The sequence below is a fragment of the Scyliorhinus canicula genome, chromosome 16, assembly GCF_902713615.1.
Source record: "Scyliorhinus canicula chromosome 16, sScyCan1.1, whole genome shotgun sequence".
NCBI classification, from domain to species: Eukaryota; Metazoa; Chordata; class Chondrichthyes; order Carcharhiniformes; family Scyliorhinidae; genus Scyliorhinus; species Scyliorhinus canicula.
The window spans coordinates 116,599,618-116,613,320 of NC_052161.1; the positions used below are offsets into that span (position 1 = coordinate 116,599,618).

General features: G+C 46.6%; 1 protein-coding gene across 3 annotated transcripts in view; it reads right to left on the reverse strand.

The window, feature by feature from the left end:
- The window catches only part of fam131c (family with sequence similarity 131 member C), a 34,106-nt gene that overhangs the window by 1,556 nt on the left and 18,847 nt on the right, over positions 1–13,703 (reverse strand). For all 3 annotated transcript variants that reach the window (XM_038773681.1, XM_038773683.1, XM_038773682.1), the window contains exons 5-6: positions 13,231–13,413; positions 9,758–9,868 (exon numbers count right to left, since the gene is read on the reverse strand). In XM_038773681.1, coding sequence (XP_038629609.1) covers positions 9,758–9,868; positions 13,231–13,413 — 294 coding nt within the window. The remainder of the gene's footprint in view (positions 1–9,757; positions 9,869–13,230; positions 13,414–13,703) is intronic.

The window sequence follows — 13,703 nt, forward strand, 5'->3', positions numbered from 1 at the left end:
ATGAATCATTGAAATATTCATCCACTTTTCATTCCCAGAGCATGTTATAGAACATAGAACAGTACAGTACAGAACAGGCCCTTCGGCCCTCAATGTTGTGCCGAGCCATGATCACCCTACTCAAACCCACGTATCCACCCGTAACCCAACAACCCCCCCTTAACCTTACTTTTTAGGACACTACGGGCAATTTAGCATGGCCAATCCACCTAACCCGCACATCTTTGGACTGTGGGAGGAAACCGGAGCACCCGGAGGAAACTCACGCACACAGGGGGAGGACGTGCAGACTCCGCACAGACAGTGACCCAGCCGAGAATCGAACCTGGGATCCTGGAGCTGTGAAGCATTTATGCTAACCACCATGCTACCGTGCTGTTGTGCTGTTACCCTTCCCACAATTTGCAGCGGGCTCTTTGCATTAATAGAGTTTTCCCACAAACGTTAAATAAACAGAAAGTCTCACTTAGCAGCTGCCTCTGCTAATTACCTCTAACAGTTGTATCCAGAAGCTCATCACTAAGAGAATCACACTTTAACTTGGTGTGAACTGCTTCAATACCCGCCTTAGTCTAAAAGCAGCACAGCATTTGAAATCGCTTAGCACTTGTAACAGACTGTGCACTTGATTGGTTATTAGTAGTGTTGTTGTAATTGACGTCTATGGCAATGACAAAGGATTAAGTAATATGGACGGCTGCCATGGTAAAGCTGAATGAGAATTGCTGGGAACTGTCTTTGTAAAAAGGATCAGTATCTGCAAAGTCTCCAGACTGGCAACGTGGTGGCACAGAGCTTTGCTCTGCTGCCTTACAGCACCAGGCCCTGGGTTCAAATTCCAGCCTTGGGTACCTGTCAGTGTGGAGTTTGCACTTTCTCCCCACGTCTGCCTGGGTTTGCTCCGGCTTCTTCCCACAGTCCAAAGGTGTGCAGGAAAAAAAAACGCATTTAATGAAACGAGATACAATCTGCGACTTTCCTCCATATAGTCCTTTTAATCCACTTCTGTCCCACTATGGGTAAAATATGCGACGTTGCAATTTAAAATAATTAGTTGAATACAGATTCATACAGTTAAGTTTAGGTATTTTATCCATCCAGTGGATTTGGAACTGTTAGTTTTATGGAGCAATTAAGGATGCCTTAAAGGATAGATCAAGGAACCCCGCTGCCTAAAACAGAGCTGTGATGATTGGAGCAGTGCCATCTTTGGTCCTGGCAATTGCCTATTCTCTCTCCAGCAATGAACTGCACAATGCATGACATTGGCAGCAAAGGTAGCCTTCACAAATACAGCTGTTGTATTGAGTGAGGAGTGAACAAATTCTTAGGACAAGTATTTCTCACATCAGTGAGATGTAAGATAATCTTGAGATGATCTGAGTTATTTTCCAGTTTACTTGAACATAACATAATTTGAAACAAACTAACTGTTTAGTGCTTAATCCCCAACCTCACCTAACATTTCTGTAGGATGGGGGAGTGAGAGAGCAGTGACTGAAATATGCATGTCAATAGAAAATGAAGACCATCCCACCAGCTACGTCATCCATCTTTCTGTTAGCTCTTAATACTATGCACAGTATAACAGCCCAAAACATAATACTCAGATTATGGATTCCCACTGGGTTACTGTTGAATGCCTTCTGCTGGTTAGACACAAGGCTTGTTGGCAATTTGCCCACTCTGATTATAGTTATCAGTGGCATGTTGGGAAAATTATTGAATCATTTAGAGAGGAGTCTTGATATTGATTATGCTGGTAAGTCCCTGTGATTGCTGCACTTAGTCTGGGAAGGGAATGTGGAACTCAAGCTAAATGGTTAATTTACCATGTTATATCTCGGACAAAAAGTATAAAAGCAAGGAAGTCAGGTGAACTGGTGTAAAATATTAGGCCACACTTGGAATACTGTGCATGGTTCTGGACATCCCAGTATAAGGAGGGACAGCACGGGGCAGCACAGTAGCATAGTGGTTAGCACAATTGCTTCACAGCGCCAGGGACCTGGGTTCGATTCCCGGCTTGCGTCACTGTCTGTGCAGCGTCTGCACGTTCTCCCTGTGTCTGCGTGGGTGTGCTCCGGTTTCCTCCTACAGTCCAAAGATGTGCGGGTTAGGTAGCTTGGCCATGATAAATTGCCCTTAGTGTCGAAAAAGGTTAAGTGGGGTTACGGGGATAGGGTAGATATGTTGGCTTGAGTGGGATACTCTTTGTAAGGGCTGGTGCGGTCCTGATGGGCTGGATGGCCTCCTTCTGCATTGTAAATTCTATGAAAAGGAGGATATTCAAATCATGGAAAGGATGCAAAACAATTTCAGGATTGAGAGGGTATGGTTGTGAAGAAAGTCTCAAAACGGTGCTATTTTCATTTTAAAAAAGAGACCAAGAGGTGATCTGATTGAACATTTAAAGCTTATCGGTTTTTTTTTTCTTTAATAAATTTAGAGTACACAATTTTGTTTTCCAATTAAGGGGCAATTTGGCATGGCCAATCCTCCTCCCCTGCACATCTTTGGGTTGTGGGGGCGAGACCCACCCAGATACGCGGAGAATGTGTAAACTCCACAGGGACAGTGATCCGGCGTCGAACTCGGGTCCTCGGTTCTGTGAGGCAGCAGTGGTAACCACTTCACCACCGTGCTGCCCACCTTATAAGAGTTTTTAATGAGGATAGTTGTTATCATGACCATGAGGGATACGGGGGATCAGCAACAGATCTCATGGGCTCCGTGGAGTATGAATTTCTCTACTGAGCGGGCGGAGGCTCATCCAGTAGGAGGTGCGTGGGGTTGGGGGGGGGGGGGGGGGGTATTTGAAACCCGCAGTTCCAATATAGTGCAGCATCTCTGGAGGCCCCCGGGCTGGGACGAGGCAATGGCCCTTTTTGTTACTTTAATAAAGGGGGTTATCATGAGAAGACTGGCCTTGGCCAAGCTATTGCAGTAGTGATGATGTGTTTGCCTGGTGGCATTGACTGACCAGAACAATAAAGAGGAAAGTTAGGAACTCTTACCTCAAGTGACCATTGGGACAGACACAATAGAGGTGATTAGATAAGCATTTGAAAAGCAATAATCTTCAGGGTTACTGGAATAAATCAAGAGAAGTGGATTTGGAAAGTTGCCACTCAAAGAGCAACAGCATGGACATGATGAGGTCAATTACCTCTTTCTGCACTCTACATTTTTTTTGACAAATTTAGAGTACCCAATTAATTTTTTCCAATTAAGGGGCAATTTAGCGTGGCCAATCCACCTCCCTCACATCTTTGGGTTGTGGGGGCGAAACCCACGCAAACACGGGGAGAATGTACAAAACGCTACACTGAGAGTGACCCAAAGTCAGGATCGAACCTGGGACCTCGGCGTCGTGAGGCCGCAGTGCTAACCACTGCGCCACCGTGCTGCCTGGTTGCACTGTATATTTGAATGAATCCATCACATAATGAAAGCCAGTGCCTGTTTCAGTAACCAGGAAGTTTGTTTGTTGCATGAATCCACTTCTTGTTTGAAGGTTATAGTGAGTAACAAGAAACTGGGACTTGAGTGCGGTTGGAGAAAGAAACATGCTAGGTGTAGTGATTGTCCCTTTAAGGACAACACAGCAGAGTAAGGGTCACCTGGCCTGGATGACCAATCAGGACTCAGAGTGGGGAATCACCCCGGAAGAGGAGCTCTCCTAGGCAGAGTTATTTTAGAATTAGCAGCAAACATGCTGCTGCTCTTGAAGGCTTGTTAATAAATCCCTTTATGTTCACTGATGAAGTCTCTGAAAGTGCATCATTACACTAGATAAGATTTTCATCTTGCTATCATCAGATTAGCTATGCACAATTAATCAATTATAAAGGGAACAACAGTTTATTCTGCATGACAAGAAGCGCTTATTGATTTGCATGTGGAATCTGATTGGTGGCAGTGTCGCCATGGTGAATGCACCAGGGAACAGTTAACTGTTGCAAACCAAGCAGGTTGACTTCTGATTGGTCATGGCTTTGGCAAGGGGATTGGCTGTCCTTCGTTTATGTTCATATTGTCCTTTACAGCCACAAGGAGCATTTCCATACACGTGGATAGCACTGTGGCTTCACAGCTCCAGGGTCCCAGGTTCGATTCTCCGCTGGGTCACTGTCTCTGCGGAGTCTGCAAGTTCTCCCCGTGTCTGCGTGGGTTGCCTCCGGGTGCTCCGGTTACCTCCCACAGTCCATAGACGTGCAGGTTAGGTGGATTGGTCGTGCTAAATTGCCCTTCGTACCAAAAAAGGGTTAGGTGGGGTTATTGGGTTGCGGGGATGGGGTGGAAGTGAGGGCTTGGGTGGGTCAGTGCAGACTTGATGGGCTGAATGGCCTCCTTCTGCACTGTATGTTCTATTACTTTTTTCCCAACAACTGAACAAAAGTTTGGGGGTCAGCCATTCCCTGATTCATTCCCTATGGCACTGCCTTGACCAATCAGAGTTGACCTGCCTGGTTTGAATTTGAACGAAAAGCTTAGCGGTGCTGCATCTCCATGGCAACACCTCTATCATCAGAGTTCACTTGCCAACCAATCAACACACTCTTCTCATGCAGTTTAAAGTGTTGTACCCTTTATTGTCGGTTTATCTTGCGAGCAGACCTGATAAGTGCAAGATGAAAATCTTCAATTGCATGTCCCTTTTTTTCAGCAATACTCAAGTATTGTACTACCAAACTGGGACTGTTCAGTTTTGAGAAGAAACAGGGCCCAGAGGGGACATTACAGAAGTAAACAAGTGAACACCACTACCTGCAAGTTTCCCACCAAGCCTCTCACCATCCTGACTTATAATTATATTGCTGATTTTTCACAGTCGCTGGGTCAAAACCCTATAACTTCTTCCCTAACAGCATTGTGGGTGTAACTACATCACATGGACTGCAACAGTTCAAGAAGGTGGCATACACCACCTTCTGAAGGACAATTAGGGATGGGCAACAAATGCTGGTCTAGCCAACTATGCCCTCACCCCGAGAAAGAATTTTTAAAAAACAATTAATTTGACCGAGAAAGTTAACCCAGAGGAATACTTTTAGACAGATCAGGGCGGGAAGATTAGACAGATTCAGCTCAAGGTGCGGAAAGGAACATTTAGGACACATGTTCGAACATGGCATATGGAATATCTGCCTTTATTGGCTGATGATGTGGAGATGCCGATGTTGGACAGGGGTGAGCACAGTAAGAAGTCTTACAACACCAGGTTAAAGTCCAACAGGTTTGTTTCAAATCACTAGCTTTTGGAACACTGCTCCTTCCTCAGGTGAATGAAGAGGTAGATGCCAGAAACATATATATACACAAAGTCAAAGATGCAAGACAATGCTTTGAATGCGAGTATTTGCAGGTAATTAAGTCTTTACAGATCCAGACAGATGGGTAATCACAGGTTAAAGAGGTGTGAATTGTCTCAAGTCAGGACAGTTGGTAGGATTTCGCAAGCCCAGGCCAGATGGTGGGGGTTGAATGTAATGCGACATGAATCCAAGGTCCCGTTTGAGGACGTACTCATGTGTGCGGAACTTGGCTATGAGTTTCTGTTCGGCGAATCTGCGTTGTCGCGCGTCCTGAAGGCTGCCTTGGAGAACGCTTACCCGGAGATCAGACGCTGAATGCCCTTGACTGCTGAAGTGCTCCCCGACTGGAAGGGAACATTCCTGGTGATTGTCGTGCGATGTCCATTCATTAATTGTCGCAGGGTCTGCACAGTCTCGCCAAATGTACCACGCTTCGGGACATCCTTTCCTGCAGCGTATGAGGTAGACAACGTTGGCTGAGTTGCACGAGTATGTACTGCATACCTGGTGGATGGTGTTCTTGTGTGTAATGGTGGTATCCATGTCGATGATCTGGCATGTCTTGCAGAGATTGCCATGGCAGGGTTGTGTAGTGTCGTGGTCTCTGTTCTGAAGGCTGAGTAGTTTGCTGCAAACAATGGTTTGTTTGAGGTTGCGCGGTTGTTTGAAGCCAAATAATGGGGATGACCTTGGAAGATATTCGTCTTCATCGATGACATGCTGAAGGCTGCGAAGAAGATATCATAGTTTCTCCGCTTCGGGGAAATACTGGACGATGAAGGGTACTCTGTTGGTTGTGTCCCGTGGCTGTCTTCTGAGGAGGTTGGTGCAGTTTTTTGCTGTGGCGCGTTGGAACTGTCGATCGATGAGTCAAGCGCCATATCCCGTTCGTACGAGGGCATCTTTTAGTGTCTGTAGATGTTTGTTCCTTCCTCCTCGTCTGAGCAGATCCTGTGTATACGGAGGACTTGTGCATAGGGGATGGCTTCTTTAATGTGTTTAGGGTGGAAGCTGGAGAAGTGGAGCATCGTGAGGTTATCCGTGGGCTTGCGGTAAAGCAAAGTGCTGAGGTGACCGTCCTTGATGGAGATGAGTGTGTCCAAGAATGCAAATGATTTTGGAGAGTAGTCCATGGTGAGTCTGATAGTGGAATGGAACTTATTGATATCATCGTGTATTCATTTCAGTGATTCTTCGCCGTGGGTCCAAAGGAAAAAAATGTCATCGATGTATCTGGTGTATAGCGTCGGTTGAAGGTCCTGTGTTGAGGAAGTCTTGTTCAAACTTGTGCATGAAGATGTTGGCATATTGAGGTGCGAATTTGGTCCCCATGGCTGTTCCATGTGCCTGGATGAAGAACTTTTTGTCGAAAGTGAAGACATTGTGATCCAGAATGAAGCAGATGAGTTGCAGAATTGCGTCTGGAAATTGGCAGTTGTCGGTGTTGAGTACTGAGGCTGTTGCATCAATGCCGTCGTCATGGGGGATGCTGGTGTAGAGTGCCGAGACATCCATTGTGATGAGGAATGTTCCTGGTTCAACTGGTCCATGGGTGCTGAGTTTCTGTAAGAGGTCCTTTGTGTCGCGACAGAAGCTGGATGTTCCTTGTACGATGGGTTTCAAGATGCCCTCGATGTAGCCAGAGAGGTTCTCACACAGGGTCCCATTGCCTGATACGATAGGCTGACCTGATGTGTTGGCATTGTGTATTTGAAAATGAAATGAAATGAAAATCGCTTATTGTCACAAGGAGGCTTCAAATGAAGTTACTGTGAAAAGCCCCAAGTCGCCACATTCCAGCGCCTGTTCGGGGAGGCTGGTATGGGAAGATTTTCGGAAGGCAGTAGAGATCTCCAACGCAGGGAGTCCGTTCTGTTCAGTATGACGGTGGCCCCTCCTTTGTCTGCTTTTATTGATGACGATGTTGCGGTTGTTCTTGGGAACGCGGGGGTTGCGTTCTGCTTGGGTGATGTTCGGGGCTGTCTTATGAATGCGACTGATGAATCTGGCATTGACGCGACTCCTGATGGCTTGTGCATACATGTCGAGTCTAGGGCAGAGGCCTTCTGGAGGGGTCCAATTCGACTCTTTCCTCTTCGGTTGCCGCATCGCAGATCTCTCGGTCTGCTGTTCCGGTTCATTGGTTGTCTCATTGGGTTCGCTGTCAGCCTCTTGTGGTCTGTGGAAGAACTCGCGGAGTCTCATTCGCCTGATGAATTCCTCCGTGTCTGCCGCAAGATTAGGTGGATTGGCCATGCTAAAAAAAATTGCCCGTAGTGTCCTAATAAAAGTAAGGTTAAAGGGGGGGGGGGGGTTGTTGGGTTACGGGTATAGGGTGGATACGTGGGTTTGAGTAGGGTGATCATGGCTCGGCACAACATTGAGGGTCGAAGGGCCTGTTCTGTGCTGTACTGTTCTATGTTCTATGTTCTAAGACTGATGGGGTCCATTTTGGTGGTGGTGCAGAAACTGAGCCCTCTGCTGAGGACCGATTTCATCTGGTTGATGGGTGTAGTCTGACAAGTTGACAATAGATTTCCCTGTATTGGTTTCTACTATTGTTTATTAGCTGAGTATAGAATATAAGAGCAGGGTGGTTATAATGGAGTTGTATAAAACCCTGGTTAGGCCACAGATAAAGTACCCTGTGCAGCTCTGGCCACCACACTGTAGGAAGGAAGTGATTGCACTAGAAAGGGTACAGAGGCGAATCACCAGGATGTTGCCTGGGCTCGATCGTTTCAGTGATGTTGAGAGTTTGCGGATGATATGACTGTGTCTCAAACAATGATGAATCAGACTACAGAAGGGAGATAGATCACTTGGTTACATGGTGTACTGAAAACAACCTCTCTCTAAATGTTGGAAAGATCAAGGAACTGATCATCGATTTCAGGAAGGGTAGCACGACACACACTCCCGGCTGCATCAATGGCTCCGAAGTGGAGATGGTTGATAGCTTTAAGTTCCTAGGGGTCGCCATCACCAACAGTCTGTCCTGGTCCACTCACATTGATGCAACAGTCAAGAAAGCCCAACAACGTCTCTACTTCCTACGGAAGCTAAAGAAATTCGGCATGTCTGCATCGACTCTCACAAACTTCTACAGATGTGCCATAGAGAGCATCCTATCCGGCTGCATCACAGCCTGGTATGGCAACTGCTCGGCCCAAGATCACAAGAAACTGCAGAGTGTGGTGAACTCAGCCAACGTATCACACAAGCTTGCCACCCCCACATTGATTCTGTCTACACCTCCCGCTGCCTCAGGAAGGCAGACTGCATTGTCAGAGACCCCTCCAACCCAGGCTTTGCCTTCTTCCAGACCCTTCCATGAGAAGATACAGAAGTCTGAAGACCCGCACATCCAGACATAGGAACAGCTTCTTCCCCACAGCTACTAGACTCCTCAACTACTCCCCCTCGGACTGATCTGTTCCCTGTAAGAACACTATTCACGACGCCCTAAGCTGCTCTTGCTCATGTATTTGCTTTGTTTGGCCCTTGTTCTGCACTGTAACCAATCTCTATTTGTTGATGTACCATTTGTCAATGTACTCTGTTGATTATTCTTTCGTCTACTATGTACGTACTGTGTACGCTCCCTTGGCTGCAGAAAAATACTTTTCACTTTACTTCGGTACATGAGACAATAAATATCAATCAAAAATCAATCAATCAATCAATCAGACTGGATAGGCTGGGGCTGGAGCAGAGAAGGCTGAGGGAGGACCTGATTGAGGTGCGCAAAATTATGAGAGACATAAATAGGGCAGATAGGAAGGAACAGTTCCCCTTAATAGAGGGGTCAATAATGAAGGGGCATAGATTTAAGGTAAGGGGCAGGAGATTTAGAGGGGATCTGAGGGGGAACCTTTTCACCTAGAGGTTGGTGGGAATCTGGAACTCACTGCCTGAAATGGGTGGTCAAGGCAGGAATTCCACTTGAAGCACCATAGCAGACAAGGCTGTGGAGCAAGTGCCGGAAAATGGGAATAGAATTGATGGCCAGCACAGGCAGGATGGGTCGAAGGGCCTCTTGCTGTGCGATAAAACTCAATGACTCTGTATATTTCTTTAGGGAATGGTCAACAACTGAAATGAAATGAAAATGGCTTATTGTCACGAGTAGGCTTCAATGAAGTTACTGTGAAAAGCCCTTAATCGCCACATTCCAGCGCCTGTTCAGGGAGGCTGGTACGGGAATTGAACCATGCTGCTGACCTGCCTTGGTCTGCTTTAAAAGCCAGCTATTTAGCCCAGTGTGCTAAACCAGCCCAACTGGAACGTGAGACAGGGGAAGATGACTGGAATCACATCAGCAACAGAATGATTTCGCAATGACATTAGATAAGAAGAGGGGCCTTTTCATCCAAATCAACTTCGACATGACCGATGGATAATAAATAGAAGGAAAGAATTAAAAAGGTTTGACCCACTGAGGTAGTCAATTGTGTTGCTCAGACTACTGCCACCAACCACCTCTTCTGCATCTGGAGAGGACCAAGCACTCAGTGTTGCTTCAGTAATGGCAAATTGTTCAGCGACGCCTATTCAAAAACAAAATAGACCGAATTAACCAGCGAATGCTCAAGAAAAAGACTATCAACATTAAGCGCAATAACTGACAGGAACCAAAGCGAGTTTAACTGGACCAAAAGAGACGGCACTGGGCAAACCCCGGTATGACGAAACGGAAACCAGTGACACCAATTATACCTCAGTTGGATAGCATTAAAAAAATAATCCAAGTCAAAGTAAAATCAAACTGAATGAAGCATAGTGTGAAACTGAATCAGGATCTTGTTGCTGCAATCAAATATATAATTCATTTTTGGGGGTTCCCGCCAGTTGTGGAAGGCAGTGGGGTTTTAACCTTGAAATTTGTAGCCTCCCCTGTTTGCAAAATGCAAGCCTGCATCTGATAAACCTGCCAATGGTCCCACTGTCAAACCCCTTAGATTTGCTCCGTTGCGGTTCAAAAGCCCTCCCAAAACCTCTCTCTTCAGAAGATACCACGTTCTGTTATCTTTCCAATGTCTGCCTGCTGTCCAAAACCTCTCCCCCTTGCAAAGTGCCGGGGAGCGTTTTGTTATGCTACAGGGGTGATTTCAACAACAACCTGAATTCACAGTGAAACATCCCAATGTGCTTTACAGGCAGATAATGAAGCAAAGTTTGGTACCAAGCCACACTTGGACATATTGGGTCAGATGACTAAAAGCTTGGTCAAAGCGATGTGTCTGAAAGGAGGAAAGAAAGGTGGTGAGGTGCAGGATGGGAATTCCAGAGATTTGGGCCCAGGCAACAGAAGGCACGGCCATCCATGGTCAAGTGATTAAAATTAGGACGCACAACAATTGGATGAGCGCAAATATATCTCGGAGGGTTGTGGGGTTGGAGCAGATTAGAGCGATAGGGAGGGGCAAGACCATGGAGGGATTCGAGAAAAAAAATGAAATTGAGAAGTTTGAAATCCAGACATTGCTTGACAGAAGCAAATGTAGGTCAGCGAGCACGGGGGTGATAGGGGAACGGGACTTGCTGTGAGTTAAGGCACAGGCAGCAGAGTGTTGGATTGTCTCAAGTTTAGAGTGGGCAGAAGTGGGAAACCAGCCAGGAGTGCATTGGAATAGTTGAATCTAGAGGTAACAAAGGCATGAATTATTAATCCTATCACAATGAAGCTCATGCACCAGCTGTAGGTGAGAGTAGCTGTCACTAATTGGGGAATGTTTAAGTAGGCACTTAAAGGATTGCATCTTTTTTTTGCCTTTGTATTTTTGGTCCTGACTCAATGATAGTGAGTTTCAATCCAGAGTTTTCTTAGATTGTCAGAGGTTCAATGGTTTTCTAATGATTTTAAGATCATTCCTATTACCATAGGACAGCTCCTGAGAACATGACATAGTGCATACTGGGTGAGTGGCTTTTGGGGGGGGGGGGGGGGGGGGGGGGAGGGGGGTAGGTGGCACCTTGCTTAGCACTGCTGCCTCACAGCGCCAGGGACCCGGATTTGATTGTGGCCTTGGGTGACTGTGTGGAGTTTGCACATTCTCCCCGTGTCTGTGTGTTTTTTTTCCCCCACAGTCCAAAGATAAGGTGTGTAAACTAGGCAGATTGGCCATGCTAAGTTGTCCCTTAGTGTCCAAAAATGTGCCAGTTGGGTGGGGTTATGGGGAAAGGGCAGTGGAGTGGGCCTAGGGGTAGGGTGCTCTTTCGGAGGGTTGGTGCAGAATGATTTGTTGACTGGCCTCCGACTGCACTGTAGGAATTCTATAGATTCTATGAATTCAGTGGAGGATATATTGGAGGGGGGGTGGAGGGAAAGAAGCATGGGGAATGTGAGGTACCAAGGGGAAATAGAGGTGGGATGGGGTGGCACGAGGACATCAAGGTGAATGGAGTGATGGGGACATAGATGTGGAATGTGGCATGTGAGGAGTATAGGGTGGGATGGGACATAGAATTGGCAAGTGGTGACTTTGGGAAATGTGAGATGGCATGGAGTAGGAATAGGGTGAAAAGTAGGGGCCTTTAAATGAATTTGGGAGCTGGGCTGCTGTGTTAGAGAACTGAGCCAGGCCTTATGAGCATCTGACCTCACACACCCCATCCCAGCTTTCAAAATGTAAACTGGACACAACCACTGTTTGAAAAGACCGCGTAAACCCACACATGGGATTGGCCATGCATTTTGCGAGCTGTGCAAGTGCGCCAATCAGATTTTCCCAAGTCCAGACGAAAATTCAGCCTCGCCTGTTAGTTCTTGCAGGCAATCTAGTGGGTGTGGAAATGGGTGGGTCATGGTGGGCTCCAACCCTGCCCATATTTGCAGTCCCAGTTCAACCCAGAAATTGCTCAATATCTCCTTGTAGATGATGGATTGTTTGAAAAAGAATCTGGTTGGGGCTTTGCAGTTCTGTCCTCAGCACAGATTTTCCACACTGAGGTGCTAAGTGGAAGCGGGAAAGCATTGAAGCAGAAGACCAGCCTTGGCCACTTCCGTTTGGTAGAGAGTCTGGACATCAATAGCAGTAACAGTACTTCACCAGTTTACATACGTCAAGTTTTAGATCAACGGATCAAGGCTTGAAACTACACAGCAGCTCCTATTTTAGTTTTGAATCAGTTTCAAATACTTTGACCATGTGCTGTTACTTGAAAACTACAGTGACACAAAGGGTCGAATTGGGGCAGAGGGAAGATGGGCACTGTGCACCCCCGCCCTCATATTGTTTGAGTAGACATTTAGTTTAGAACTGGTAGTGTATGGTGGCACGGTGGCGCAGTGGTTAGCACTGCTGCCTTATGCACTGAGCACCCAGGTTCAATCCTGGCCCCAGGTCACTGTCTCCATGTGAAGTTTGCACACACTCCCCGTGTTTGCGTGGGTCTCACCCCCACAACACAATGCCATGCAGGTTAGGTGGATTGGCCACGTTAAATTGCCCCTTAATAAAAAAGAAAATTGGGTACTCTAAATTTATATTAAAATTCTGAACTGGTAGTCTAACTGACTGCTTTATCACAGATTCCCTACAGTACAGAAAGAGGACATTCAGCCCAAGAAGTCTGCATCGACCCTCAGAAGGAGCACCCTACCTAGGCCCAATCTCTCGCCCCATCTACGTCACCCATCTAACCTTTAGACAGTAAGGGGAAATTTAGCATGCCGAATCCACCTAACCCCCAAATCTTTGGACTGTGGGAGGAAACCGGAGCACCCGGAGGAAACCTATGTAGGCATGGAGGGAACCTGCAAACTCCACACAGACTGTCGCCCAAGGTCAGAATTGAATCCGGGTCCCAGGTGCTGTGAGACAGCAGTGCTAACCACTGTGCCGCCCTACTTTCATCTCTGTGCACGTTGAGTGGGACACAATGTCAAACACAGCGTTGCTCATCTTACCAGCTGCAAAGCGAGCCTCCTTCAGTTCATCAGTGAGACTGAAGTAATGGGCTTCATCCATCGGGTATGTATTACATCCTCGCCCGTGTGCACCCCAACCCTTCCATTCAATTAGATGAGCAACTCGCCCGCGAGCCATAGCTGTTGGCTTTGTTATGTGATCTTTCACTGTCTGAACGAGACCTGCAACAGAAAATCACACTTCACTACAATGGTAAAACAAGTCCATACATTTCATTATATACGGAAGAAAGCAACTATTTGAATTTCAACTGGGCATTACAAATGAGATTTAAGCTGCAACCTCAATCCAGGGCAGAATGAAAGGTCAGGACTCAAATGAAATTAGCAAATGTATCTGGAGACTGAGGTTGACTTAAAGAAGGAAAAAGACTTGCAGTTATATTGCAAAATCATGTTGTGGTTCCACCCAGCAGCCATGCTGTGTTCAGACAATACCGAACTCGCTCAGT